Source organism: Lepisma saccharinum, chromosome 7 (assembly GCF_977018435.1).
Source record: "Lepisma saccharinum chromosome 7, izLepSacc3.1, whole genome shotgun sequence".
NCBI lineage: Eukaryota > Metazoa > Arthropoda > Insecta > Zygentoma > Lepismatidae > Lepisma > Lepisma saccharinum.
Genome location: NC_139235.1, coordinates 19,695,203 through 19,722,408, shown reverse-complemented (window position 1 = coordinate 19,722,408; position 27,206 = coordinate 19,695,203). Strand labels below are relative to the sequence as shown.

At 40.1% G+C, this 27,206-nt stretch overlaps 1 protein-coding gene across 1 annotated transcript in view; it reads right to left on the bottom strand.

Moving 5' to 3' along the window:
• The window catches only part of GABA-B-R3 (gamma-aminobutyric acid type B receptor subunit 3), a 168,808-nt gene that overhangs the window by 27,375 nt on the left and 114,227 nt on the right, over window positions 1–27,206 (bottom strand). The window contains exons 7-12 of the mRNA XM_083126074.1: window positions 23,988–24,123; window positions 22,807–22,923; window positions 21,508–21,669; window positions 14,769–14,872; window positions 9,332–9,524; window positions 7,166–7,245 (exon numbers count right to left, since the gene is read on the bottom strand). Coding sequence (XP_082982200.1) covers window positions 7,166–7,245; window positions 9,332–9,524; window positions 14,769–14,872; window positions 21,508–21,669; window positions 22,807–22,923; window positions 23,988–24,123 — 792 coding nt within the window. The remainder of the gene's footprint in view (window positions 1–7,165; window positions 7,246–9,331; window positions 9,525–14,768; window positions 14,873–21,507; window positions 21,670–22,806; window positions 22,924–23,987; window positions 24,124–27,206) is intronic.

Below are 27,206 nucleotides of genomic sequence, written 5' to 3'. Positions count from 1 at the left end.
ACAGCCTGACACATATCTCATAGAAAAAATTATCCGCAGAAAAGGCAACAAGTTATTTGTCAAATGGCTAGGACTTCCAGAACACAGCTGGATCGATGCAAACAAAATAATAATATGAGCACCTGGGATGTTATAAAAAGGCTGCCAGAACCTGAACAGCAGATTAAGAGAAATGGCAAGTTGCTGCCTGAAAATATTAGATGTCTTATTGTTGGGCCATCTGCTTGTGGTAAAACTACACTAATGGTTGATAATTTCTTATTGGCACCCAACTGGTTAGACTGGAAAAACAGGCACTTGTATGTCTTCTCTAAGAGCTTGGAACAATTAAAATATCAGCAGCTGATGAAGCTATATGATGGATTGGATATTGCTACTTTTGAACCAGATGTTAAGCCACTTCATGAATGTCTTGATAACTCTGTTGTTGTGTTTGATGACATTATACTGGATAATCAAAACAAGGTTAGAAATTTCTTTACACAGGGCCGACACAAAAACATTGATTGTTTCTACCTGGCACAGACTTTTTCTAAAATACCGAAGCAGCTGATCCGAGACAACAGCAATTTTATATGTGTGTTTCATCAAGATCATACCAACCTCAAACACATACACGATGAATATGTAGGTGGGGACTTGAGCTACAATGATTTTTCCAAGTTTTGCAGTAGGTGCTGGAACCAGGACAGTTATGGGTTTGTCACTATTGATATGACAAGAACACCCAATAGTGGCAAATACAGAAATAAAATCAACAATTTTCTAGACATTGAAACATAAATAAATAACCATGAAAAGGCCAATCATTGATGATCTTAAGTTAAGAGATTATCTTGTAAAAAGATTTAAGGGATGGAAATCAGAGAACCGGGGAATTTATGAAAAACACAAACAAGCAGAACAGCCTATAATTGATGCTATTGGTGAATTAGGTAAGAATATCAAAACTGTTACAGAGCAAAATCAAAATTTGATCACAGAGCTTGTGCCTGTAGCTGCTAGGAACATATTAGATTATCCATTCACCCCACTTTCCAGTATTCATACACCTAGTCCTATTGCTCCTAGAAGAATTGAAGCTACTCAGGATCCTATTGAATTGGGTCTTCTTGCTCAAAAATATTTAACCACACCTAAAGACAACAAAGATGAGGTGTTTGGCTTATATGCTGACACAGAGCTTGATGGTAGCATCATACATAGAATTGGCAATTTCAGAGTAACATTTATGGGAGATGATCTGATTGTTTATTCAGAATCTCGTCTCGGAGAAAAAGGTGCTTTTGTTAAGTACCCCGGCACACCTGGATTGTGGGAACTGATGACTAGGAAAAGGCCTGGCAGCTATACAGATCAAGATTATGATTATTACAAAGAAATATTAATAAAATCAGATGCTCTATACCAGAACAATGATCCCACACAAAAAAGAGTCAAGTCTAGCAGTGGAGCAAAATACAACAATTTAATCAAGCCCATATGGTCACAGATCAAGACTGGCAGTGGAATCAAACAATACAACACCCTGCCTAAACAATTTGTGTGGGTTGATGATGTCAGGAAACTTGTAGATAGGTTGCTGGTGATAGCTGGGGAGGAAAATGCTGGGAACCACAATTTTTACAATGAAAAGGTTGGAATTATGGACATGATAAGCACAAAATTGTCTAATTTTATAGTGAATGACACTAAGGGGATTGGATATCTCATAAAAATTATTAATACTCTACCCCCCAAATTTTGGAATATTTCTGAGGGTCGGGGACTGGTTAATGACATTATAAACAAGCTGCCATTTGAACTACACATTCCAGGCTATCAGTATTGTGGTCCAGGCACAAAATTGGACCATAGATTAAACAGAGGGGATCCTGGTGTAAATCCCCTAGATGCTGCTTGTAGAGACCATGACATAGCATACAACACACATTCTGATCTTGACAAGAGACATGTTGCAGACAAGAAATTAGAAGAGGCTGCATTTGGTAGATTTGTAAGCAAAGATGCTTCTTTAAGTGAAAAAATAGCAGCATTGGGAACCACCATAGCTATGAGCACCAAACAAAAACTGGGGTGGGGGCTGTGAATATGTATATAATAAACCTACAATGAAGGCCAAGGGTGTTATGTATCAAATACCTTATGCAGGTCTCAAATCTCTTAAAACTATTGATAGTCTTTTAACCAAAAAGCAGCGCAAGAAAAAAAGCTCTTGTCTTGCAAAGGGACATGGTATGAAATTGTTGCTTAGTACCCCCCAATTAAAAAAATTACAGCAATCAAGAAAAAAATCACATGTGGGGGGATTTATATTTACCATCCCGGCCATCTTAGCAGCTTTGGGGGCTGTTGGGAGCTTGGCCGGGGGATCAGCTGCCATAGCAAAAACAGTAATAGACGCCAAGAAGAATAAGACAGAATTAGATGAGCAGAGGCGCCATAATCTGGCCATGGAGAAAAAAGGCAAAGGTGTTAAGAGAGCCATGAATAAGTTTAAAAAAAACAAGAGCCGCTTACGAACCAAGATATTGAAGCTTTAATCAAGCCACTGGGCATCAAACATTTTAGGGGTGTGTACATGTCTGATTCTTTACCAGAGCAACCACTCAACAAAGAGTGTGGCATTGTTAATTTGGATGAGTACAAAAATCAGGGCACTCACTGGATTTGCTATCTTAAATATTTAAACAATGAGGCATTTGTGTTTGATTCATTTGGAGGTGTTCCACCTGAAAATTTAATAAAGTATCTAAAATCACCTAATCTTTATTACAATAATGCCCGTGTTCAAAACTTCAAAGATGTTAATTGCGGACATTTGTGTTTATCTGTTCTCAGATATATGTCTCAAATAAATAAACCATCAATTGAAAATTTTCAAAAGGCCTTGTGGTATCTGAAACATCATGGGGGTATTCCATCTCACCAGCCAAAATTCAATATTGAAACTCAAATTACATGATGACATAGTGTATCCCAAAACAATAGCTCTCAGAGCATTTTATGGCATGTACTTGATCCCTAATATTACACACCACAACAACAAAATTGCAGTAGGGGATCAAAAAATTGTCATCACTCCAGGGCAATATAATCTATCCACTCTAAATGCTCAATTACCCAGAGGTGTAGTGTTAAGTCAAAATTCTGTCACTCACAGAGTAGAGATTGTATCTGCTACAGAAACAGTGGATCTGGGTACTATAGGAGAGCTGTTAGGCTTTGAAAACAACACAAAACTTGAAGCGGCCATCAAACACACTGCTATGAATATACCTAAATTCTTAGCCATAGAAACTCTGAATATTCACTGTAATGTGGCTGAGGGTATGATCACCAAATCAAATGGCATAGGCACTCACAAACAAACTGGCATCATTGCAACATTCAAACCTAATTCTGAATTCATGGAGCCCATCATCTACAATCCATCACCAACGTTATATTTTCCTGTGTGCCATAATAGAATAGATTATATTGAATTGATGGTCACTAATGAAAAAGAAGAATTAGTTGATTTTGCTGGAGCCACAACAACTGCTATCATAGAGATTAACATTTAAATAAAAATACATACAATGGAAAATATTGAGAGTTATGAGCTACAATCATTCCCCCCAAACAGGAGGACATTTGCAAATTTAAATCAACCCAACACAGAGATTGAGGTTGATCTTGATGTAGGGGATGGCTTTATACACCCCCACAGAGCAGATCTATACATCAAATTTGATGTTGTAAAGCTCGATGGTACAGATTATCCGGCAAATTCAAATATAAGATTGGTTGATAATTTTGTGCCGCATCTGTTCTCTGAAATTGAGATCAGAAAGCATGGTGTTGTTATAAACAGAGTGGATTATCCCGGCATTACCTCCACAGCTTTGGCCACACTAAAATTATCCAAAACCGAGGCTTCTTACTACAAAATAGGCGGATTTGAGGCTGGTGATAAGATATTATCTAAGAACCACACAGTGCTGTTCCCGATGCGCCTGTTGCCAGGATTCTTCTCAGATTACAAAGATATTATGTGGAAGGGTGGTTTAAGAATTACATTCAGAAGAGCTGCCAATGATAATAATGCTTTGATGAGGTACAGCACATTAAACTCTACAGGAGAAGCTTTGCCTAATACCCTACCTGATGAAGGCAAGTGCATTATTCAGACTATGGAGCTAAGAATGCCAGTTGTTGAATATGAAGCCAGTTATGCTCTTAAATACAAAGCAGATATAATAAAAAATCCACAGATTCCTCTGCAATTTTATACATATCAATGTGTACAGAAGCCCGCAACTGGTACTTATTATGAGTTTGATGCTACAAATTCATTCTCCAGTATTCAATATGACATGCCTGATTTTGTAGTGGTATTGTTTCAGACTGGAAGACACAACAATCAGGAAAAAAATTCAAGTAAATTTGATAACTGCAACATCAAGAACATTTATCTTAAAAATGGCAGAAATGAGGTCTTTCCTAGAGAAAATTACAATTTAGACATGTCCAAGGATGATTTCCTCAAATTATATGAGGCATTTACGGCATTCAAAAGAGTCACTACAGGCAATACTGACATGTATTACACACCAGATGAATTCAAAGCACGGAGACCCATGTTTGTAATTAACACTTCAAAAAGAAAACAAGTTGTGGTGAATGACAGGACAAACATTAAAATTATCTGTGAATTCCATGAGGCATTACCTGATGACACCATATGTAGTGTTATTCTCATAGGTGAAAAATCATATGTTTATGATGTAAGAAATGAGAGAGTCACAGAGCAATTCTAGAGGGTCTCTGCATATTGCATTGTCTTAGTACTAGATATGCAAGATGGGCCTGGTGTCCAATTGAACTTAAACAGGAAGTAGACCGGAAGTAGACCGGAAGTGGACCGGAAGTAGACCGGAAGTGAACCGGAAGTGGACCGGAAGTAGACCGGAAGTGAACCGGAAGTGAACCGGAAGTGGACCGGAAGTAAATATGTGTGGGTGGGTGTGGGTGGGGGTGGATGTGGGTGGGTGTGGGTGTGGCTCTTATGAGCATTTTTGGCTTAGTTTTAAGTGTGGGCAAAAAAAATATCAAGAGGGGCATATTTTTAACACGTTTATGGACAACAATCTGACAGAAGTGCCTTTTATAAGTGTAGGTAAATCAATCTGAGGGGGGTCATACTTTCCGGAAAATTCCCGAGAGCATTTTTTACAAAAATCTTGGATTAGACAGGGTTCCACACTTGAGCAAAAAGCTCATATGGGCATGTTGAGCTTGTTTTAAGTATAGCCAAATCTGCTTGAGGGGGGTTCATACTTTCCGGCACTGGTTGTAGGGCCAATTACACTACTAATTGTCTCTACTTTAACCCCTTTCAGGGAATACATCTAATTACCAGTCACCCTGTATATATATATATTGTTTACTTGTCAGATTTAAGTGAAATTTAAAGGAAATTTGGGTTTTCTGTATGGTTTTCTTCGGAGAAAATCTATGGTGCGGGTACATTAGACGTTTAGTTAAGACTAAAGAGTACAATGAGAAAAAAGTTTGAGAATCACTGCTTTATATGCTAACTTGAATGTGATTGCTGAATGTTAGTTTTCCGTCTAATAGTACTAATGTTTTTATCTTTTCTTGACGGATGTTGTGCGCTGCTAATCTGAGGTGAAGCTGACTTTGGTCGCATTTACGAGTCGTGTATAAGGGCAGGACGTAACCCATCCAATTGATTTAGTAAACATACCTTACAAAATCGTTCTCCTCCGCGGCCGTGCGGTCTAAGGCGCTGTGCTTTGGAATGCGACTGCGGGACGGCATGGGTTCGAGTCCGCCTGGGTTCAGTCTCTGGGTTTTCGGCCTGTGTATAGGACCGGTGGCAACCCACCATCGTTAGGAAATTGGGGAGCTACGATGTGCAAAAATTTGGATCGAAAAATTTTCTTGCTCGTTTCCCTCGCAATTTGTTTTCTGTAATGCATTGTAAATTGCCAGAAAGAACTAAGAACAAGTAAGTACTTCAGGCAGTTGCTGCTATAACAGTTTGGCTTGAAGGAAAAAGGAGAGCGCACATTTCAAAGGCAATTTATATGATTTTTTCTGTTGGTTTCTTAAGGAGCGGGCAAATTGTTTATGTAATGTAATTAAATAATATGTTTTATACGTACACACACACACACACACACACACACACACACACACACACACACACACACACACACACACACACACACACACACACATACACACACACACTACAATACACATATACCCATCAATGCAATAAAACACAGATAAAATGAAGTTTTTCTTTCAAGGCTTTTGCCCCCCCCCTATTCAGAGGGTTTGCGCAAGTCTATGCTATCTGGGTCATCCTCTGCTAGTTTCTGATGCATTGTATCATACATGGATGCCACGTATTAGTGTGCAGAATCCGCACTGACATTATACTCTGCTGATAAACGCGGGTACCTATTGGTCTTGTCTTTGTTGGACTTTTCGCTATGACTTCAAGATGGTGGAGAGAGAGAGAGAGAGAGAGAGAGAGAGAGAGAGAAGAAGAGAAAGAAAAAGGGAAAGGAAAGCTAGAAAGAAAGAAGGGAAGAGGAAGTGTAGAAAGGAAGAGAGAGAATCGGAGAAAGTAAGGAGGAAGATGAATTACACTCGCAAGGATGGTGTGATCAAGATAGTTCATCTCCGAACTGGTATGAGATGCTGTGCAAATTAAAAACCCGAGAAAAGTGGTCGGTCCAGCTCCGTAATAACAATTGAGCACCTGGATACTCTATTACTCCCTTCCTTGCAATATATGTCATCTAACTCCACGGCGATAAACGAACTTCAATAGCAACTTCGTCCATCGCCGTAGGGTTGGGAAGTGAACATTTTAGGATATAGATATCACACTTTTTATTGTCAGTAACTACAAAGGACTAATACAACGAGAATTTGTTTGTGACGCTTGTTAGATAATGCAGAAATGTTTTAATCTAGAGCATAGGTGGTCCAGAAGTATCTGAACTACTGGGAATCGAACATGAGACTCCTAATTACAAATGCGACACCCTACTCCCAGGAAGACATTTTCACGAAGCTAAAAGCAAGCTAGAGAGTAGCAGTTTCTCTGGATGGCTTTAGGGTTCTTAGGAAAGAAACTTACCTCCGTGTGTTGCATTCAATCTTCAACCCCATACTCTCCACGATAGGGTCGTTGTCGGGATGGGACCAGATGAAGTGAATCTGTAATGGACAAAGGTATCCTTGGTTACGTTCACCATCGTTTTAGTGCTGGATCCACAATAGACCTGTCTGCATGCATACATACATACATACATATACAGCGTGATTCAAAAAGATGGACTCAATTTCATTCGGGTATACTTCCTGAATTATCTGCATAACATTTGAAAGAGAAGGTCCTAAAGTTCTCGTACTACCGCTAGCGCTCGTCTAAGACACAGCGGTGCGGCAGCGGCAGTTGAGAGCGGAACGACAACAAAAACAAAAAAAGAAGCATTTGTCGTTGAAATCGCCAATTTGAGAAAACAGGCTGCTGTGTTAAAAGGCAAAAGCCCCAGCCGTGTGGAGGTGAGAATTTGAGATTTTTTCAGACAAGACGTTCCAATTATGGAACGTTCTTCCTCTGTACGCTATTACTCGTATATTTAAAATTCACGTAAAATGCTTATGTTTGAATCACGCTCCATAAAGTTTTGCAACATCATAACCAAATATCATAATATGTAATTTACATACGCTTCCCGCTTCGACACCTTCGGTTGCACGTACAACATTTAACGGTATCCAACTTCTCTCCTGCAGCATGTCACCGTCGACAATGGCGATATTTGTTATTCTGGTCTTTAAAATAATCAATATGTCACAAAATTTGGTATACTTTGTCCTTCTGGTATAATATCAGGGTACCTAGGATGCCAGGCAATTGCACCACCTCTACCAATCCAACGTGCTGGAAAGGCTACGGTTCAGGGCATGTCTCACAATCCTGGTCCAGTGTGGTGGTGCATCGTCGTGCTGGAAAAACCTTTCGTTCAGCATACAGTTTCGAATGTCAATTTCGATTCAATTTGGCGTGTAAAGTTGAAAACAAACTCTATGGATATCGTATAGTCCCCTCGCATTCCCCTTGAAATACCACCCGGTGTGTAGTTAGTTTGTTTGCACGTGTGTGGAGGTGAGCACTCCCTCTATACGCTGTTACTCGAATATTTAAAATTCACGTAGAATGCTCACCTTGGTGTCGAAATGTATGTTTTGTTTTCAGATAATTAAATTCTAATACACCACTATCTCTTATTCTGCTACACAATTTACACAATTTTTAAAATATGGTTGACATTTGTGTGGGAATATATATCCTCATGTCGAAATATATGTTCTCTAGGCCGATAAATTGAAATATGCTTTAGAGATAACGTGTTTATCTGTGCACACTACTTTTTCAAGATGGTGGATCATGACTTGTAGTTTCTCAATAACTTTATGTTTATTTTAAAGTGGTGACAACATCATATAAATTAGTACTATTTTGTTTATAATATTTTCCGTTATATTAGAAACAAGGGAACGATATTATAACAGAAGACACACTCAAATGTCAACCTCCCGTCCACGTAGTACACCGTGGACTGCATTTCACAGACTAGCGACGCTGTAGCCAGTATAATCATTTGTAGAAGTCGTGTTGTGTCGTCCATATATGTTTGTTATTGCCCTTTCATCCATTTTACCTTATCACCATTTACCTTCATCTTCGCGATTTGTCAAAAGGGGAAGAAAAGTGACGTAAAATAACCTGATTCAATCAATCATCTCTTGCTATTCTTCTTTCTGTTTCTACCGAGCGAAGGAAGAAGAGAACGAAGGACTATCTCTTTCTCTCTTGCTCTCTCTTCCTATTTCACTCTTTCCATTGTCTCTCTCTCTCTGTTTCTCTCCATTTCTCTCTCATGCATACTCAAGTCGGGATTCAAACTGGGGATTCCTCGCATCGCGCTGTGCTAACAACTCCGACACTAAAATCGGCTATGAAGAAATTAAACACATTGCCATCTTATGTGTTAGCATGGTCTGCTGTATCGATCAGGACCGCAGATAAAAATGTTTCACTGAAATTTTGAATCATGTCATAATTTCCACTCACTTTGTGCGTAGGCTCATTGTCATGCAGTTGGCAACAGTACAAAGGATCTCACTCCAACAGGGTCATGGTCGTGTTGTAGAAACTACAATGTTCACAGTAAGGAGACTGCGAGACAACCCAATCCCAAAGAGTTCTGTGTGAAATGGTGGCTGAAAAACGTACCTTTGGCAGAAACAGTAGACACAGCGTGGTGGTTGTGGAAGTGAATATAAGCGTAGTGATCGTGACGAACGCCAGCGTCGCTCTGTCCGAAATCAGGTTTGCCAGCACCACAACGATGACGCTGGTGATGACGACGCTGTACACGCTCATGCCGATGTACTGCGAGTCGTTGAGCGCTTGTATCTTCACGTGCCTGGAAGAGAAGAAAAGTAAGCATTTTTACATCAACTGCATTCCTGCGAAAACATACCTAAATACTGAAGTTTATAGTGAAGCATGCTACCTTCCTCGAATGACAAAGCTATCAAACATTTAATACATTTCGGAAATATAAAGGTTCATTAAAGAGAACAAGAGAGTAAGATATAAAGAGTAACAGACACACACACAACATGGTAAAAGAAGATGTAGAGGAACATAGAAAGAATAAGTCCCAGTATATTTCTTGGAATTTCATAACGAGCTGGGTTTTACACACTTTTGACAGATCTTACACACATTGGCGTTTGTGCTGCCACCTATAATGCTGATGGGGAACTACCAGGAGATCCGTTTGAGATGTCAGAAAAGTGAACCTTTATACACAAAAGGTTAATGTACGTATCTCCGAGCAGCTTGTTGTGATATAAGCAGAAAGGATGTACGTTTCGAATGAGTGGAGGTTTACAGACTTCAGTCACATGGCGGCGCTAATGTGCATGGTAAGAAAGATGGTGATCACGTCACAACAGCGCACACAGTATATCGTATGGTATGCGAATTAACGCATGCTAATGCCGCCACGCAGCTGAAGACTGTAAACCTCCACTCATTCGAAACGTACATCCTTTCTGCTTCTATTACAACAAACCGCTCACAGATATGTACATTAACCTCTTGTGTATAAAGGTTTACTTTTCTGACATCTCAAACGGATCACCCGGTACTTCACACACTATGAAAATTTCGCACTATTTGAGGAACTTTCCAAATTTAACTCAAAATTATACGAGAGTATTGTTTAATAATTTTCTGCTGGATTTTAGATTATTTTTATGAACCTCTAGGGTTTGCTTTGATTTTTGTTATTTAGTGTCGTTTTTCTGCCACTTTTGGCTAATCGTGACGATGAGTGATGATATGATTAAATTGATGAAGGGGCGCTCACAAAGAACACCCATGCGTAGGCACGGATTTGAACTCAGGATCTCTTGGGTAGTAGAGCACTGTCGTAACTACTCCGCCACGCATCTCGCCTGGGGCTATATGAAAAGTGCCCCAGAGCTGATTTCGTTCCTCGGTATAAATGTGTATTCTAACGCAGTTCTCCAAAGCGGCCAATCTGTCAACGCATGCATGTGTGTCAGTATTCACAATTTATCATCTCCGCAATTAGCCAAAAGTGGCAGAAAAGCAAAGTTTCGAAACACAAACACACCACACATGCATGCTCCAACTGGGGTACCACGCACCTTCAAGACACCACCATTTGTATCACTCCAAGCGTTTAAGTAAACTGCTGTTGCTATAGTTTGTACTGACTCAGCCTGTATACAGTGCAACCAAGATTTTACGTTCCCGTGTTTTTACACTTTCCCGCATTATACAGGGAGTCCATAAAGTCCTGCAAAAAACTAAAACTCTATAACTTTTTAGCTGTTGCGTTTAACAATACACATTTTTTGGGTGAGAAGGGTGGAAGTTTAAAGTTTTGTTCTGGTCACACTGCTCAGTGACGCTTGCACTGGTGATCATGTGACTTAAGATGGCGTCCATCCAGGAAAAGGCACAGTGTGTTCTGTGCTTTGCAGAGTTAAAATCTTGTGTTTCAGTGCAGAGAAAGTTCCAGACAACATATGGGAAACCACCCCAGCAAGTATCAAGAGATGGTATGAAAAGTTCAAGGCAACGGGAAGTGTGTCAGATTTGCCACGCAGTGGAAGGCCAGGATCGAGTGACGATGTGATTCAGTCAGTGCAGGACAGCGTGAATCGGAGTCCAATGAAATCGCTGAAACGAAGATCACTGGGACTGGGAATACCGAAGTCAACATTACACAAGATCGTACGCAAGACGGTGAAGGCCCGGCCCTACAAGTTAAAATTTGTACACGATCTGAAAGACGAAGACTGTGACATGAGAATGTTGTTTTGTGGATTAATGCTTACACGTTTACAAGGTGATGGTGACCTTCTGTCTCGGATTCTGTTCTCAGATGAGGACACATTTCATGTGTCGGGAAAAGTGAACAGGCACAATTGCCGAATTTGGGGGGTTGAAAATCCACACGAGTTTGAAGTGCAAACTCGAGGTAGTCCCAAAGTGAATGTGTGGTGTGCGATTTCTATGGACCACATCATTGGTCCATTTTTCTTCGAGGAAGACACGGTAAATGGCAACAACTATCTGAACATGCTACAGATATTCCTTGTGCCAGAACTTAATAGGTTAGGCATCATCAATGACGTCTACATGCAACAAGATGGGGCGCCGCCGCATTTTGCCCTTGAAGTTCGGCAGTTTCTTGACGAACAATTTCAAGGTAGATGGATTGGCCGAAGAGGGTTCACACCTTGGCCTGCAAGATCACCAGACTTGTCACCTTGCGATTATTGGTTGTGGGGACATGTAAAGACCGAGGTGTATTCACAGAAACCAGCTAATCTGGATGACCTAAAAGAAATAAAATAAGAGATGTGATTCTGAATATCCCAGGAGAGCACCGTCAGCACGCAATTCTCGGTTTCACAAAAGACTGCAACAGTGTTTGGACGTAAATGGTGCACAATTGGAGGTTTGGCGATGAACCTAACAAGCAGGAAATAAACTTTGAACCTTGCTGTAAGTACACACAAAATATTTTGTTAATAAACTTAATAGTTTTCAAGTTATAAAGTTTTAGTTTTTTGCAGGACTTTATGGACTCCCACATACAATTTTCATGATCTCAATAGAGCAAAATGCTTCTATATCTTTTCCGCACTACATTTCCTCCCATTTAAGTGTTTTTTTCACCTTGTTCCCCAGATAACGTAAAATCAATGTTACAAGGTAAAATACCCAAGTAAGAGACAGGTTGCTAATATGAAACAGTTAGTTAACGTCTCCAGCATAGGCGTAGCTACGGGGTGTGCCGCGTGTGCCTAGGCACACCCTAATGGGCTGCTTTATCAAAGAGAATTAAAGACAGATATTTCAATAAAGCCCCTATCACACGCAACTGGATTTTTAGTAGAAATGCCCTAGTTGGCGCTGAACTAACTTTCTAGGTAGCAATCATGGCCGCCTGGCTGACTGCTTGACTGGTTTGGAGGAATAGGACATGTTCTAATTGCTACTTGCTTTCCTCGACTGGATTCTGTGGAACAGGCAATCAGAGCAAAGTTTCGCCATGCGAAGATAATCTGTGAGTTTGCAAAGGAGCGCTTTTGTCTGTGGTTTCCGAGTGTTACTCCAGCAATGTATAACGTATACAGCATGAAAGGCGCGTTGATCACCACCTATGCCGAGTGCACGATGTTTACATTTGAAACAACGAAAATATTCTTCCATACGTGTACAGTAAACGTTGTATGTATTTAAGCAGCGCCATTGTTTTGTACCTAATAACGTTTTATAGGAAACGTTATTCCTCTCGGTTGAATACTTATCGGCTTTTAAAAATGTGAAGTGATACATTGTTTACATCTCACTCTGATAAGTATCGTGTGAGGTGAAAACTAGCAAATTGGTAGCCAGACCAGCGCCAACTAGGGAATACCTACTGGAAATCCAGTTCCGTGTGATGCGGGCTTTAGAGAGAAAATAAGCGGCAGTTTGTAAGAAGTTGAATATGTCATTACTTGGTACAGTGGGATCCATGAGTATTACCGTGCCAATTGTCCATCACCATGTTCGTGCACTTTATTTGACCCAATAAGAGCTTCAAGAATTAAACAAAAACTCAAAACAACCTGTTGACAACTTCTGCATCAGCATACATAAAAACCCATCGCTTAAAAACACATAGGATGTGAGAGAAAAATTTATGAAGATAGTCATGGACAATTTGCACGGTAATACTCATGGATCCCACTGTACCAACGTGTGCATTATCGCTGATGAAACGAGTGTCTATAGTTTTTCGATTTTTTGATGTCATTGGAGAAAGAAGATATTTACTGCATTCTACTCTGTACTGCAGCGCTTTTCTTCCATTCTTGTCACAAGCTGCACGTGTGAGAGAGAGCTTTCTCCAGGCTTAAACAAGTTAAAACTAAATTAAGAGCAACTCAGAAGCAGGATAGATTAAAATTGATGTATTTGTTTGTAGCATTTATGAACATTTTGTGTATGTGTAATTTCTATGCAATTTGATTTTTTCTACTACATATATTCAGAAATTTCCAACACTGTCATTTAGTGAATTTATATTCCTTTACAAACATCAGTGCAGTTAAAGAGCCAAGTGATTGTGTTGCAAAATATGCTTTTAAAAAGGTACAAGACCTCATTTTTTTTCTTTGTGCACACCCAAATATAAAGTTCTAGCTACGCCTATGGTCTCCAGTATAGTCTGTCATCTAACGACAACTACGGGAACACAATATTTGGGCTTCGAAGTCTTTGTCTGACGTCAGTTGAAAGTGAACAACGAAACTGAGAGCAAACCAAGTTACGAGTTACGTATTTGTCGCACTTGAATTTTTGTAATGGTCTTTGATGACGAAAAGAGCAGAGTGAAGGTAAGCTACAACAAATTTATTATTAATTGTGTTAAATTGCTGACAAATAATACATATAATAGGATTATTAACAAAGAAGATTACAATTTTGACGAGGGGCAGTCATTTGATTTTTATTCATTGCGTTTCCTAATAAGAAATACCTAGGTTCCTTATAAGAGATAGTACATATTACTTAGCTCCTTTATTTTTGGTATATTTCACATAAAAAGTTAAGGTAATAGTTATTAAAAATATTAAATTGTTAACATTAATTACGTACATTAAATGTTAATCAATAAGAATTTGCTGTTGGTAGGAGTTAGACCACTATTGCACTGACACTTTCAGTATTCAGACGTTCCTAAATTTATTAAAATGTACATGATTTAATATTATGTATCTCTTCAATTTTCAGATCAGTAATAATATTTTTTGTCTATGTTTACAAATAAATGTAAAAGTGCACGTATCTCTTATTTGGAACTCCTCTCCAAAACCTTATTCTTCCTCAATTTTTTGCTTTTTTAAAAAATGTGTATAATATTAATAATTATCTGACAATTTTATTGTCCATACTAAAAGGATGTTATATGTATTATACCTATTCATATTACAAATATCCATTTCCACCCTTATTTATAGGAAGTTATCAAAAAGTGTCTGTTATTTGGGTACTTGAATTTACTGTATAATAAGCTTCAAACACTGGTCGTCTCCCCATACGCCCACACACGTAGTCACACATGCCTTACCTTGTTTCCCATGCCATGTAGACCCCGACGACTAACAACAGGCCTTTGTAGACGTACAATGCACCCAGCCATCCATGCGTGTGTTGCGATCTACAGACCTCTACCTGTGGAGGAGACCATTAAGAATTAACGAGCAATTTAAAGGCGGTGTTGTAGTTCCTAGCTTTTAGACTTCACATAGAATAGAAAGTACAACATTACAAGTTCAGTCCACTGCAATAGTAAGAGGGGGAAACAAAGTAATGATCAAAGGAAAGCGCGGATAAAATATCTGGACGAATCGGCCGCGGACCTCGGTGCTCCGAAATGAGTTGGGAAAGGTCGATCTCTTTCCGCGGCGAATGACGTTGCCATGACGACTGCCTCAGGGCAGTCGAATGAAGCATTGGAGAAGGAGGACCCGGACGAACAGCTGTAATCCTTCCCCGGAGGTGATGAGAGAACAGAAGGTACCTTTTTTTCCGACCAGTTTGAGAATGCTGCGAACTATTCGTCAACGTGCTCCTTATGGCGTTAACGCTCACTGTTGGAGAGACGGGGAAAGAGAGTGAGAATGTGTTCCAGGGTGAGTTGGAGAGAGGGAGAAGGGTGAGAGAAAGAGACAGGAAAGAGGAAGAAAGAGTTTGTGTGGGTGAGCGTGAGATGTAGACATGGAGAGAGGACACAGAAAGAGAGAGAGAGAAACAAAGAGCGATAAAGAGACAAAGTGAAGGAAGATATAGAGAAATAGATTGAAGAAAATACGCAAAAGAGAGATGAAGATATAGATATATTGTGAAATATAAAAGAGAAGGCGATAGATATTACAGGCAAAGAGAGAGAAAACACAAGAGATACATGAAAGGAGAAAGGTATTGTAAGTTATAAAGAAAAGGTAAGAGGAAAGAGACAATGGAAGGGAGAAAGAAGGTTATAGAAAGAAAACGAGTGATTGTAAGATATTAAGAGAGAGAGGAAAAGAGAAAACAGAAACAGGTATGGAAATAAATTGTTAGAAAGAGAGACAGACAGAGAAAGATGAATTGAGAGGAAACAAGACACAATGAGTGTTGCAGCAGGCAGAGAGATCTACGTACGTGCATATCTAATTAAACCTCGATTAAGAAGATAAAAAGACGATGAACCAAAAGAAAGATAAGAGGACAGAAGCTTTCGTTAAAGTTACAATTCCAAAGTTTACCAAGAGATTCCGGGGGGGAAACAGAGTGAAAACTTAAGCTTGCATACGGAAACTATTCAGGCAAATAATTATATAATTTTTTATGTAATTTGCACGTGGAATAAGTATTCATTTCTCAACTCGACAACAATAGTCAGCCAAACATTTGATCTGCATTAGGAAAATTGTTCACAAAGTCACTTGAAGGAATAGAGAAGTTCCCTTATCATCCTAGTTGTTTGTTTGTAAAAGCAACAAACCAGAATCCTGCAGGAACACAGATTCTTTCCTCATGAATAAACAGGTGCGATCGTGACCTCCCAGTGCCGCCCTGCGGGAAAATCGCTTCGGGAAGTTTCTGTTAAATTATAGTTAATCGCAACCGGTGCCAGAATGAATGGACCGAGAGAGGTTTTTCTCTGGTTTTTGTAAGAAGCAACCCGCAAATTATCTAGGATGTATCACCCCTTGGGTAATTTCTCCTCTAAGATGAACGACTGAGAATTGATGTCTGGGATGAAAAAGGATGTGCATATAGTTGGGGTTAAATAAGGCTATCAGATCGCTAGGATAGAATCGCATTACTATGCAGCTGACCATGTGCGACGACCGATGAACCGAATGCGCAATGCAGAGTAGAGAATCATGCGACTGCGACAGCCAATCTGCAATCTTGTATTCTAGCGAAGGCGTGGCCGCCAGGAATTCTGGCAATGTGATTGGCTGTCTGTCGTAGTGTTTCTCATTCTTCATGCGTGGCCATCGGTCATCGTATGTGGCAAACTGTATATGTGATATTATCAAATAATGTGACAATGCCTTATTTTCGTTTAAGTGAATGTTTGAGTAAAAAACACCCACATTTTTTGTTAATTTGCATATCTCTTGAGTCACTTTTGGCTAATCGCGACGATTGGAGATTAAGGATGATATGATGAAACTGATGGAGGGACACTCACAAAGAACACTCATGCCTGGACCTGGATTCGAACCGGGGACCCCTGGCGTCGTATTGTTCAGAGCGGGAAACAAAGATTCAGGCATTCGGAACGGTAAATGTTCATTATTATCAAAAAAATATCGGGACGTTTTTGGTAGGGGAAAGGCTCAATATTTCCAAACGTGGTAAAACCTGAATTATTCATGAAGCGCTTGTTTTCGCAATTTCTGGAACGAAACCTGCCATTTCCAACAAAATTCCTACACTTTAATTGTCGAGAAAACTCCACATATTAACCACTTTTAATACACAACCTAACAAAATTTCCCTACTTTACGAGAACCTGAGGTCGGGATTGGGACATTTTTTCTTTTTCACAAGATCCAGACCACGCATACCCCTAGTTCTATGCAGATTTAACCAAGGAGCTTTCCCCCTGATTTGCTGTTTCTCCATGGAAGCGCCTGTTTTATTACGTATTAAAGTTTTGTAATGCGCAAAAATATATATTTTCTGTCCCGGGAATCTCTGCGCAAGTAGTGAGTCGAGAGGGCTCGACCAATGAACACGGTTGAGGGAACGGGATTGCGTAGAGGGGGGAAAGAGACTGCAGCTACCAGCTGTTTGCATAATCGTGTACGGTTTCGCTCCGCCCACTCGCTTTCTCCCCTTCTCTACTGTTACACGCGGCCTTGCTCCAGTGATAGAGTATATGACATTTACAATGTGTTTAAAAATCCTCACCTAGGCTTGACGTAAGCCTAAAATGTGGCATATATCCTGAAAAAGGAGGACGTCTGGTATTTGTATCAGTAGGAATTCATGTCGTCATAGGTTCGATTTGTAGTGTCCCTTCCTCAGTTTCATCATATCATCACTCATCCTCATCTTCGCGAATAGCCAAAATGGGCAGAGAAGCGATGTAAAATTAACCAAATCAATGATCCGCAACTGAAGATTTTTTGCCCCTGGGGCAACCACAGTATTGTGTATAGAGCTGGTTTGCTTCCTTGTTTGTATGCAACCCAACGTACAATAGAGTGCTGCGGGCTTGTATAAAGGCCAGGATACAGATCGTTAAGGGGAAAAACTTGCCTAGCAATTTGGAGCAGGCAGAGAGAGAAGTTCACCGTTTCCGGTAATTGAATGATTGTTTTCCTGTAGAGAGGGAGAAGCTAATTTTGCCAGCCAAACGTCAACAACCAGGAAACTTTTGTTAGTTTTTCAATCATCCCTTTTTAATTATTTGATTGCTCAGCTCATCACTGCAAGGGGTATAACAAGTGAACATTTTCTCGGAGTTTCATTTCTCTTGAACTTTCTTTCTCCAGCGAAGCGGCTCGAGTCTTCGACTTCAATAGTCCTGCTATTTGGGTTAGAACAGTTCGCATAAATGGAAGAATTCCATGACAGCTAAGCGCACGGTCATGAAACTAGGCGGCTGGGCAGAATTGCGCCGATGCCACATGTGGGAAAAACAATTGTGTGGCAACGTCAACCGGTCTGCGTTGCCTAGTTCGAACGTCAGACCGACCTCTCTCCGGGGCACTTTTGTGTCATCCCAGACCTTTCGAGTAAATACTGTCAGTTTGTATCACATGGATTACAAAGAACAACTCTACAACGAAATCTCTAATTCTCTTAAACCTCCGAACACACGGGGTTGTGCTTTGACGTGGCAACATTTGCCACCCGTCTAATTTCATGGCCGTGTGTTTAGGTATCAATTGATTCTCTTCAAGAGGTGTAAGGGGTACCTTCCACGTAGTACACCCTGGACTGAAGACTAACGAGGCTCTGGCGACTGGCACTATGGCCAGTATAATTTTTTGTGTTGTCCTGTTTTTTGTCCTTGTGTGTGCTGAGTGCTCGTTTACAGCCTCAGCTTTTAACAGAAGTCAGAAGATTTTAAGATTTTTAGTTATGCAACGTTAGAGTTGTTATTTGTAATGATCAGGGGCTGGCCCCCGTATAATGTGCAAAATAGCCTAAGTGCTGACGCACCCAAAATTTTAAATTCAAATTCAAATTCAAATACTCCTCAATAGATGTCCGAATCTGAAAACGCACCGATACCGCTCGCTTTCCCGTACCGTCGAATTTGTCCGAATCGAAAAGCTCCCGAGTAATGCAGTTGCCACTTTTCCCGCTAGGTGTCGGTTCGAACGTCACTCACCACGCTCTGGGTGGGAGCAGAGGGCAGACGCCAAGCAACGTTCATCATGCCTTCCACTTATTTACTACTTGAATTGAAAATATTGCATTTTATTCATTATTTTACAAATTTTATCCTAAATATATCGTCATCGATAAAATGTCCAAGTAGCCATGAGTTTTAAATCGTCGATTCAATTAACCTTGCAAAGTCGCAATATAACTGCCGAGCGTCACTGCTACAGAAAGTTTAACTCGCGCTTTCCACGTCCCCCCTCCAGATCCACCTATGCCGTGAATTCGGACTGTAACAGTAAGGGGATTCTGCGGGTGGAACAGTGCTTGAGGGTTTAGGCAACAGCAGTTACCGATTCGGACACGGCCTAGCCTTAGTTGTCCGTTCACATCCGCTTTATGCGAGGCTAATCGGGACTGGGCCTAAGTTTATAGTGAGGTCCGAGTCACTATGTGCCTCCACTGGGGGATCGAACCCGAGATCCCTGGATTACAAGGTGATGGCGTTCTCACCATGCTATCGGGTAGGCCTAGATGTTAACGAGTGACCTGAATATAGCGCAACGCTAATCTATCTCTATAAAGAGTTGTATCACAGGAAACACACATTGTTTTGTGTGGAACTCTGTACATGTGATCCTCCAAGCTCACATAATAGTTCAATTACTTTTTCCGTTTGTGAACCAAGAGCATGGCACGTGAAAAGAAAATCCTGCAATTTGAATTTGTCTTTGACAACGCGGTGGAGTATTTAAAATGGACATTCTACATGGACACTTTAAATAACATTTATTCTCTTTGTAAGAAGAACGATGAAAAATGAACATTTTGGGCATACGATCATAGATATTAGTTTTCCCCCCATTTTGTACACAAGGCTACATCTACATGAAACAGAAATATTCAACATTCACGGCTCCATTACTATGACAATATTTAGTGCATATTTTACCCAAGAGAGGACAGGAAGATTCTTATTTCACATGTTTGCCTTCCAGTTCATCATCTTTTTGGTTCTACACAAAAAGCACTCCATTTATATAAAAGTTTTAGATTTTGTGCAATAAAATTTTATGAAATTAAAACTAAATAAATAATATAATTGTATTTTTAGAATTTTTTGGCAACCAATTACAAAAATGGAAGCTGCAAAATATATGGTCAAGTAAAGATGCAAGATTTTATAATTATTAGTTAATCGTGCGGGTAATGTTTTGGCATGCAGGTTACGGGTAATGTCACAGATGACAGAAATAGTTTTTGGTGGACTGTGAACTGGTTTCTACCCCATATCGCTGCTACAGCAACTGATAGAAACAAGTATCTGGTAATGCTTAGGTTAACATCTATTGGAGCGTTATGTACGTGCGTTTATATACAGGTACTTGTGAACTCATGTTCTTTGTGGAACATATTTCAGAACGATATCTTATGTGAAACGTCAACCGATGGACAGTCACGGGTATTTTTGGATCAAAACAACCTAATGACTACAGCTTATGGCATGCTGACAACTCACAATCATTTATCGAAACATCATCGTTGCAATCTCGAATATACAGGAGAAATGCATCGAAACATAACCGAATAATATAGTGAGATGTGTTGCAATATGTGTGAAACAGGATGAAGGGCACTTTTAACACTTGCTGTAACTTATACAGGGAAACTAAAAAAGATGGGAAATTTTGAAACTAAGGTATAGGGAAGAGAATAGTTAGTTCCCAGAGATTTAATCATGGAAAGAATAGTACATACCGTTATATAATTACATACCGTTGAAGAGATGGGTAGGTTTATGTCTTGAAGATTACGTCCAGGAATCTAGACGATTATTTACTGACGGGCCCTTTCGACTCGACCTGCTAGAACTGACGAATCGATCAGATTCCTGTGGACATGTTACGTATAAGCTACACAGAATGTCCCTCGACGACTGCAGAAATGTTTACTTAGAAAAGGTCGTCATGATTGATTGATTGAATTGTTGTTTGAAGTCCACTTTATGCACAGAAAGGCTAATCGGTACTGGACCTGCAATTTAAAGTAGGATCCGAACCGCTATGTGACTCCATCGGGTATCGAACCCGAGACCTCTTGATTACAAGGCGACTACCATACCACTGCGCCATCTGGGAGGCCAAAAGGTCGTCGTAATCTACTGATCGTCATCTTCAAGACATAAAACTACCCATCTCTTCATCGGCATTTCATTATGCAATGTACTATTCATTTACATAATTAAATCTCTTGCAAATATTTATTCTCTTCACTATACCCCCGTTTCAAAATTTCCCATATTTTTTGAGTCACCCTGTATAGTGCGCTGACTCAATATTATCAGTATTAATATTCACAGTCTACTTTTAGCTTGAACACTCTGTATAATCAAATTAAAGTTCAAACAGGCAAGTAACTTTTGGTGGATAGAGGACTGAAACAAATGACTGTAGCGGAAGTGCCCTCCCTACCTGCGGCTGGTAGACGACGCTCCTGTCCTCGGCGCTTATCTCGAGGGTGAGGTTCTTGAGGTGTCGATGCATGGGGTCTATGGTGACCCACAGCGTGACAATGAGGCCGTCGATGAACAGCAGCACGAAGATCAGGGAGATGAGCTGAGTGTCTTGGAGGAGCTGTAACAGAGAAGGAAACGACTTCAACGTGATGAATGCTGTTGGGTAATGATTCAGCATTAGAATGGTCGATGAAAAATGCTCAGTTGGGGTAAGGAGACTGAATATTTGAGTACGCGGCTTTCATGAGAGACAGAAATAGAATATGAAGAAAGTTGTAGAGAGATAAATAGAGGGGGATAGTAATAGGGATACAAAGAGACAGACAGAGAGAGAGAGAGAGAGAGAGAGAGAGAGAGAGAGAGAGAATGCTTAATTGATTTATTTGATTTATTTTACTTCGCAAATTAGTCAAAAGTGGCACAAGAGCGAAGATGGGGATGAGTGATGATAGGATGAAATTAAAGAATGGACACTCGTAGACATCTATGCCCAGGCCGTGATTCGAACCCGAGACCATTGGCGTCGTAGCGCGATATGTTAACCACTACGCCATGGGGTGCCGGCGAGAGAGAGAATGTGACAGACTCAGTAGTGATAAGGTGACAAACAGTAGGGAAGGAGAAGAAAAGAAAATGATGTAGAAATGTACAGGTAAGAGAAATAGGCAGGAAGAAGACACGGAAAAATATATAGAGATAGGAGAGAGACACAAGGTAGAAATAAAGTGACAAACAGAAGAGAGGGAGAGAGAGAGAGAGAGAGAGATTGATAAAAAAAAGAGAGATAGGGCGGGAAAAAGAAATGGGAAGAAAACTTGGGGAAATAGAGAAAGTGACAAACACAAAGAGAGAGATAAAGTGAAAAACAGAAGAGAAAAGAAAAAGAGAGAGAGCAAGGAAACGACAGAGAGAAAGAACGACAAACAGAGGAAGAAAACACGGAGAAATATAGATAGAAAAAGCAACAGAAATAAAGAGAAAGATAAAGTATAAAATAGCATAGAGAGGAGGAGAGAGAAGAGACTGAAAGAAAAGACAGAGAGATAGGCAAGATGGAAACATGAAGAATAAGAGAGAGAGAGAGAGAGAGAGAGAGAGAGAGAAAGCGACAGAGAGGAAGGTAAAGCGACAGACTGGACAGGGAGACATAGGAGATATAAAGTGAGATACATCAGGGAATATAGGAGAGAGAGAGAGAGACTCCAGTAGAGTTAGGAGAACAGAGAAAGAGAGGAAAGCAAACATATAATTTTACCTTCTTCTTCACTATACCACTTCTGCTTCTGGTGAATATCCTGTGCACTCTATAAGTCTTCGTAAACATCGACCCAAAGGCGAGGGAAAACCCGGCTGACAGCAGGTACGCTCTAGCCTGTAACAGAGATGAAGAAATGGACTGTAGTTAGGATCTTGACACGGCATTCGTCATAGAAGCAATAAATAAACAACGAAAAGCAAATTTCAAATATCACCTGCAGTTCAGGCGCAACTTGGGAAATCTTAAGCGTTTACGTTTCGTAAAGGTGAAGTATTCTAATTCGTGAAACGATATTCCCTACCAATGCCTTGAAGTCAAGGATACCCGGGTTCAATTCCTGGTGGTTTATATAAGAAGTCTGTAAAAACATTAAAACCCAAGCTCTAATGATTAAACGTTGGTCGTAGTCATTTAACACTATTTGAACAGGAACTTAGCAAATTATTAAATAAAGGCATTCTTAGTGGATTAAATGTTAACTACAGAGACCTCCATTATCTAGTTGTGGCACTAAAGTCTTTCAAAAGCCGATTAAACATAACGCAGCCATCTATTAGCAAATTACTGAACTAAAAGCGTTTATATTGCTACAGAGTTCTCTATTATAAAAATTCGTCACTAAATGCATTCAGAATTGATTAAATACTGAGAGTCTTTTGTATCAAATCGCAGAAATAAAGATATTCGAAACGGAATAAAAATTGCTATGAATGTTTATCGTAAAATTAAAAACATTCAAACCTGAATAAGCAAAACTTACAGAGACCTCTGTTATGAAATCGCGGAACCAAAGGCATTCAAAGGCTAATTAAGCCTTACTTACAGAGACCCCTAGTGTCACATGGCGGAATTAAAAGCATTCAATACTGATTAAACATTACAGAGTTCTCTATTATCAAATTACGGAACTAAAAGCATTCAAAACCGACGAAACATTACCTCCAGAGACATCTGGTAGCAAATTACTGAACTAAAAGCATTCAAAAACGAATTAATGTACAGGCAGGAGTAAGAAATGAAACATTGTAAAAAAAAAAATCTCTCCCCGCTCGTAAAAAGAGTAAAGCGAGAGAACTGACGGAAAAAAATCTTTGCTTCTAGCAACGTAGCGAGAACTAATTGAGCGAGGAGGAATTTCCCCTCGTGCTGAAAGCAAATATTGGTTCTGGTTTGCTTACAGTGCAAACTCCAGAGAAGTGGTGGTTGTTCGGGAGAGTGGCGTTGTCCAGGCCAAGAAGAACCACCGCTGTGTACACCAGGATGCACCCAACAACGGCCATGTTGTTCAGGCGAGGACTCGACAGCTTAATGTATCTGAAATTGAGAGCAGGTGGTGCTAATGTCACAAGGAAATATAACCATTAAGAAGAAAAATCATGAAGAATTCCAATTATAACACTGGGTAACAGGCAAAAAATCGTCCAGGGTTTCTCAGCTGAATTAGACTAATTTTGATGCCCTGAGTCCGAAAATGACCTTGGTTTTGCTCAATCAGGTCAACCTTTTGAGCTACAGAAGGGGTCGAAGTGTCCTATATTTTTAAATTACTTTCACACCACTTAATTTATATATATATTTTATAATATTATAATATAATATTTTTTAATTACTTTCACACCACTTAATTTATATATATATTATAATAATATAATATTATTTATTACTTTCAGATGGCTTCGGCGCGACGTTCATGCAGGAATAATCCTGACGTTTTCTGCTACATCTGCGGAGAATACACACTGTCAGCGGACAGGAAAACATCACAAGATTCGTGAAGCACGCATACCAGGCGTACTTTAAAGTCAAGCTAGGTGACCAAGATAAGTCCTGGGCACCGCACACGGTGTGCAAGACGTGCGTGGAATACCTCAGGCGGTGGACTAAGGGCGCCAAAACTTCACTGAAGTTTGGGATTCCGATGGTTTGGAGGGAGCCGCTTGACCATGCATCGGATTGTTACTTCTGCGCCATCAATACTACTGGCATCAACCGGAAGAATCGGCACATCCTCCAGTACCCCGACCTTCCATCTGCCCGCCGTCCAGTTGCTCACTGCGAAGAAATACCTGTACCAGCGTTCCCACAGCTTCCTCACACCGACGACGAGGCCACCACTTCAGACGACGTAGGAGATACAGAACAGGAGTATGAAACACAAGATGGTCCGCAGCCCTTTTCACAATGTGAGCTGAATGATCTGGTTCGGGATCTCAGCTTGTCGAAGACTTCCTCCGAGCTGTTGGCCTCCAGACTCAAAGAGAAAAATTTACTTGGCGAGGACGCGCGTATCACTTTCTTCCGTAGAAGGCATGACGAGTACATGGGCTACTTCTGCCAGGAGGAAGACCTCGTGTACTGCCGAGATGTCGCCGGTCTTCTTCATAAACTCGGCACTCCTACATACGATCCGACAGATTGGCGACTCTTCATTGACAGCTGCAAGCGCTCTTTGAAGTGTGTGCTCCTCCACAACGGGAACCAGTTCGCCTCAATCCCTCTTGCGCACTCCACAACTCTCAAAGAGAAATATGAAGCAGTGAAGTATGTGCTTGACAAAATCCAATATAAGCAGCACCAATGGATGATCTGCGTCGACTTCAAGATGGTGAACTTTCTACTAGGTCAGCAGTCCGGGTTCACGAAGTACCCATGCTTTATATGTATGTGGGACAGTCGAGACAGAGTCCAGCACTATGTAAAGAAAGAGTGGCCGGCGCGAGAGCAGTTAGTACCTGGGGCGAGAAACATCATAAACGAACCTCTTGTTGACCGGGAGAAGATATTGATCCCACCGCTACACATGAAGCTTGGGTTAATGAAACAGTTCACGCGCGCTCTGGACAAGGATGGGAGGTGCTTCAACTACATGTGCCGAGCATTTCCTCGACTGACCATTGAGAAGCTCAAGGCCGGCATTTTTGATGGCCCACAGATACGGCAGCTCATACAGGACACTGAGTTCCAAAACTCCATGAACACGCTTGAGTGCGCCGCCTGGAAATCGTTTGTGCAGGTGGTGAACAACTTCCTGGGGAACACGAAGGCACCAAACCACGCCACACTCATCAGCAGCATGATAGAGGCCTTCCAAAAACTCGGGTGTTTGATGAGTATAAAGATGCACTTCCTGTTCTCACACATGGACTGGTTTCCTGAAAACCTTGGGGCGATGAGCGACGAGCAGGGAGAAAGGTTCCATCAGGACATGCGCCAAATGGAGGAGAGGTACCAGGGGAGGTGGGACGCAGTCATCCTGGCGGACTACTGCTGGTCGCTGAAGAGAGACAACCCAGCAGCTGCTCACACACGGAAATCGAAGAAACGCCGATATCTGCCTTGAACTCTGAACTTTTGTGTCATGTAACGCTCATTCTTATTATATTATGATTATGCTTATCAAATTTAATGTAGTAAATAAATAATGAATTAATTTGGATACGTTGACTTTTATTTCTTGAGGGAAACGGAAAAAATTGTCACGGGTTTATCAGCAGAAATTAGATTTTCTTACGAAAAACAGATTCTTTTGAAATTTCTGTAGAAAAAAATCCTGACCTGATTGAGCAAAACCAAGGTCATTTTCGGACTCAGGGCATCAAAATTAGTCTAATTCAGCTGAAAAACCCTAGACGATTTTCCAAATATTTTTTTTTGTTGCCCAGTGTAATTAAGACATATATAATAACAATAACATTAATTAAAATACTGATAAAATTATGAATAATGGTTAACCTTTTGTCTGTTGATTCGACACGTAAATGGAAATAATCGAGTTAAGCAAAATAATTTATAGGTTTATATATAATTAATATGTATAAGTTCATGAAATAGGTATTTCATCACCAAACCTACAAACGAAATGTTTTAAAAAAATACGAAAATTAACTCTATTTCTCAGGTCACATGATAACAATAATTCGTCAAAGTTCTATACCTTTGCCTAAGAAAGTGATTATACTCAGTACATAAAATAAAAAAATATATAATTTTAAGGCTGAAAGCTAATAAATTTGAATTTCGAGAAATTTGATTATTTTTCGCTAAAAATAGCGGAACTAAAACTTTATTAAAAATTATATGTTATTGAACTGCGTACAAATAAAATTAACTGCATCTAGTCAGTAACGTCATCATAGGGAAGACAGGGTACAGGGAGGCGAACCTTCCCCTGTTGACAAGTTCGCTCCCTTTACAGCATATAAGAAATAGTGGATAAATAAATTCCCTTTTTACCAATATATGTTTTTTTTGTGTATCTAATTACGGTATGTACAGTCAGGGATACTGCTGAATTGTAACAACTCCACTGAAAGTCAATTGGGTTGTTACAACTCACAAGTGTTCGTGACTGTACCATTGTGTACTTTTATATTAGTGTGCATTTTGTATAGAGCAAT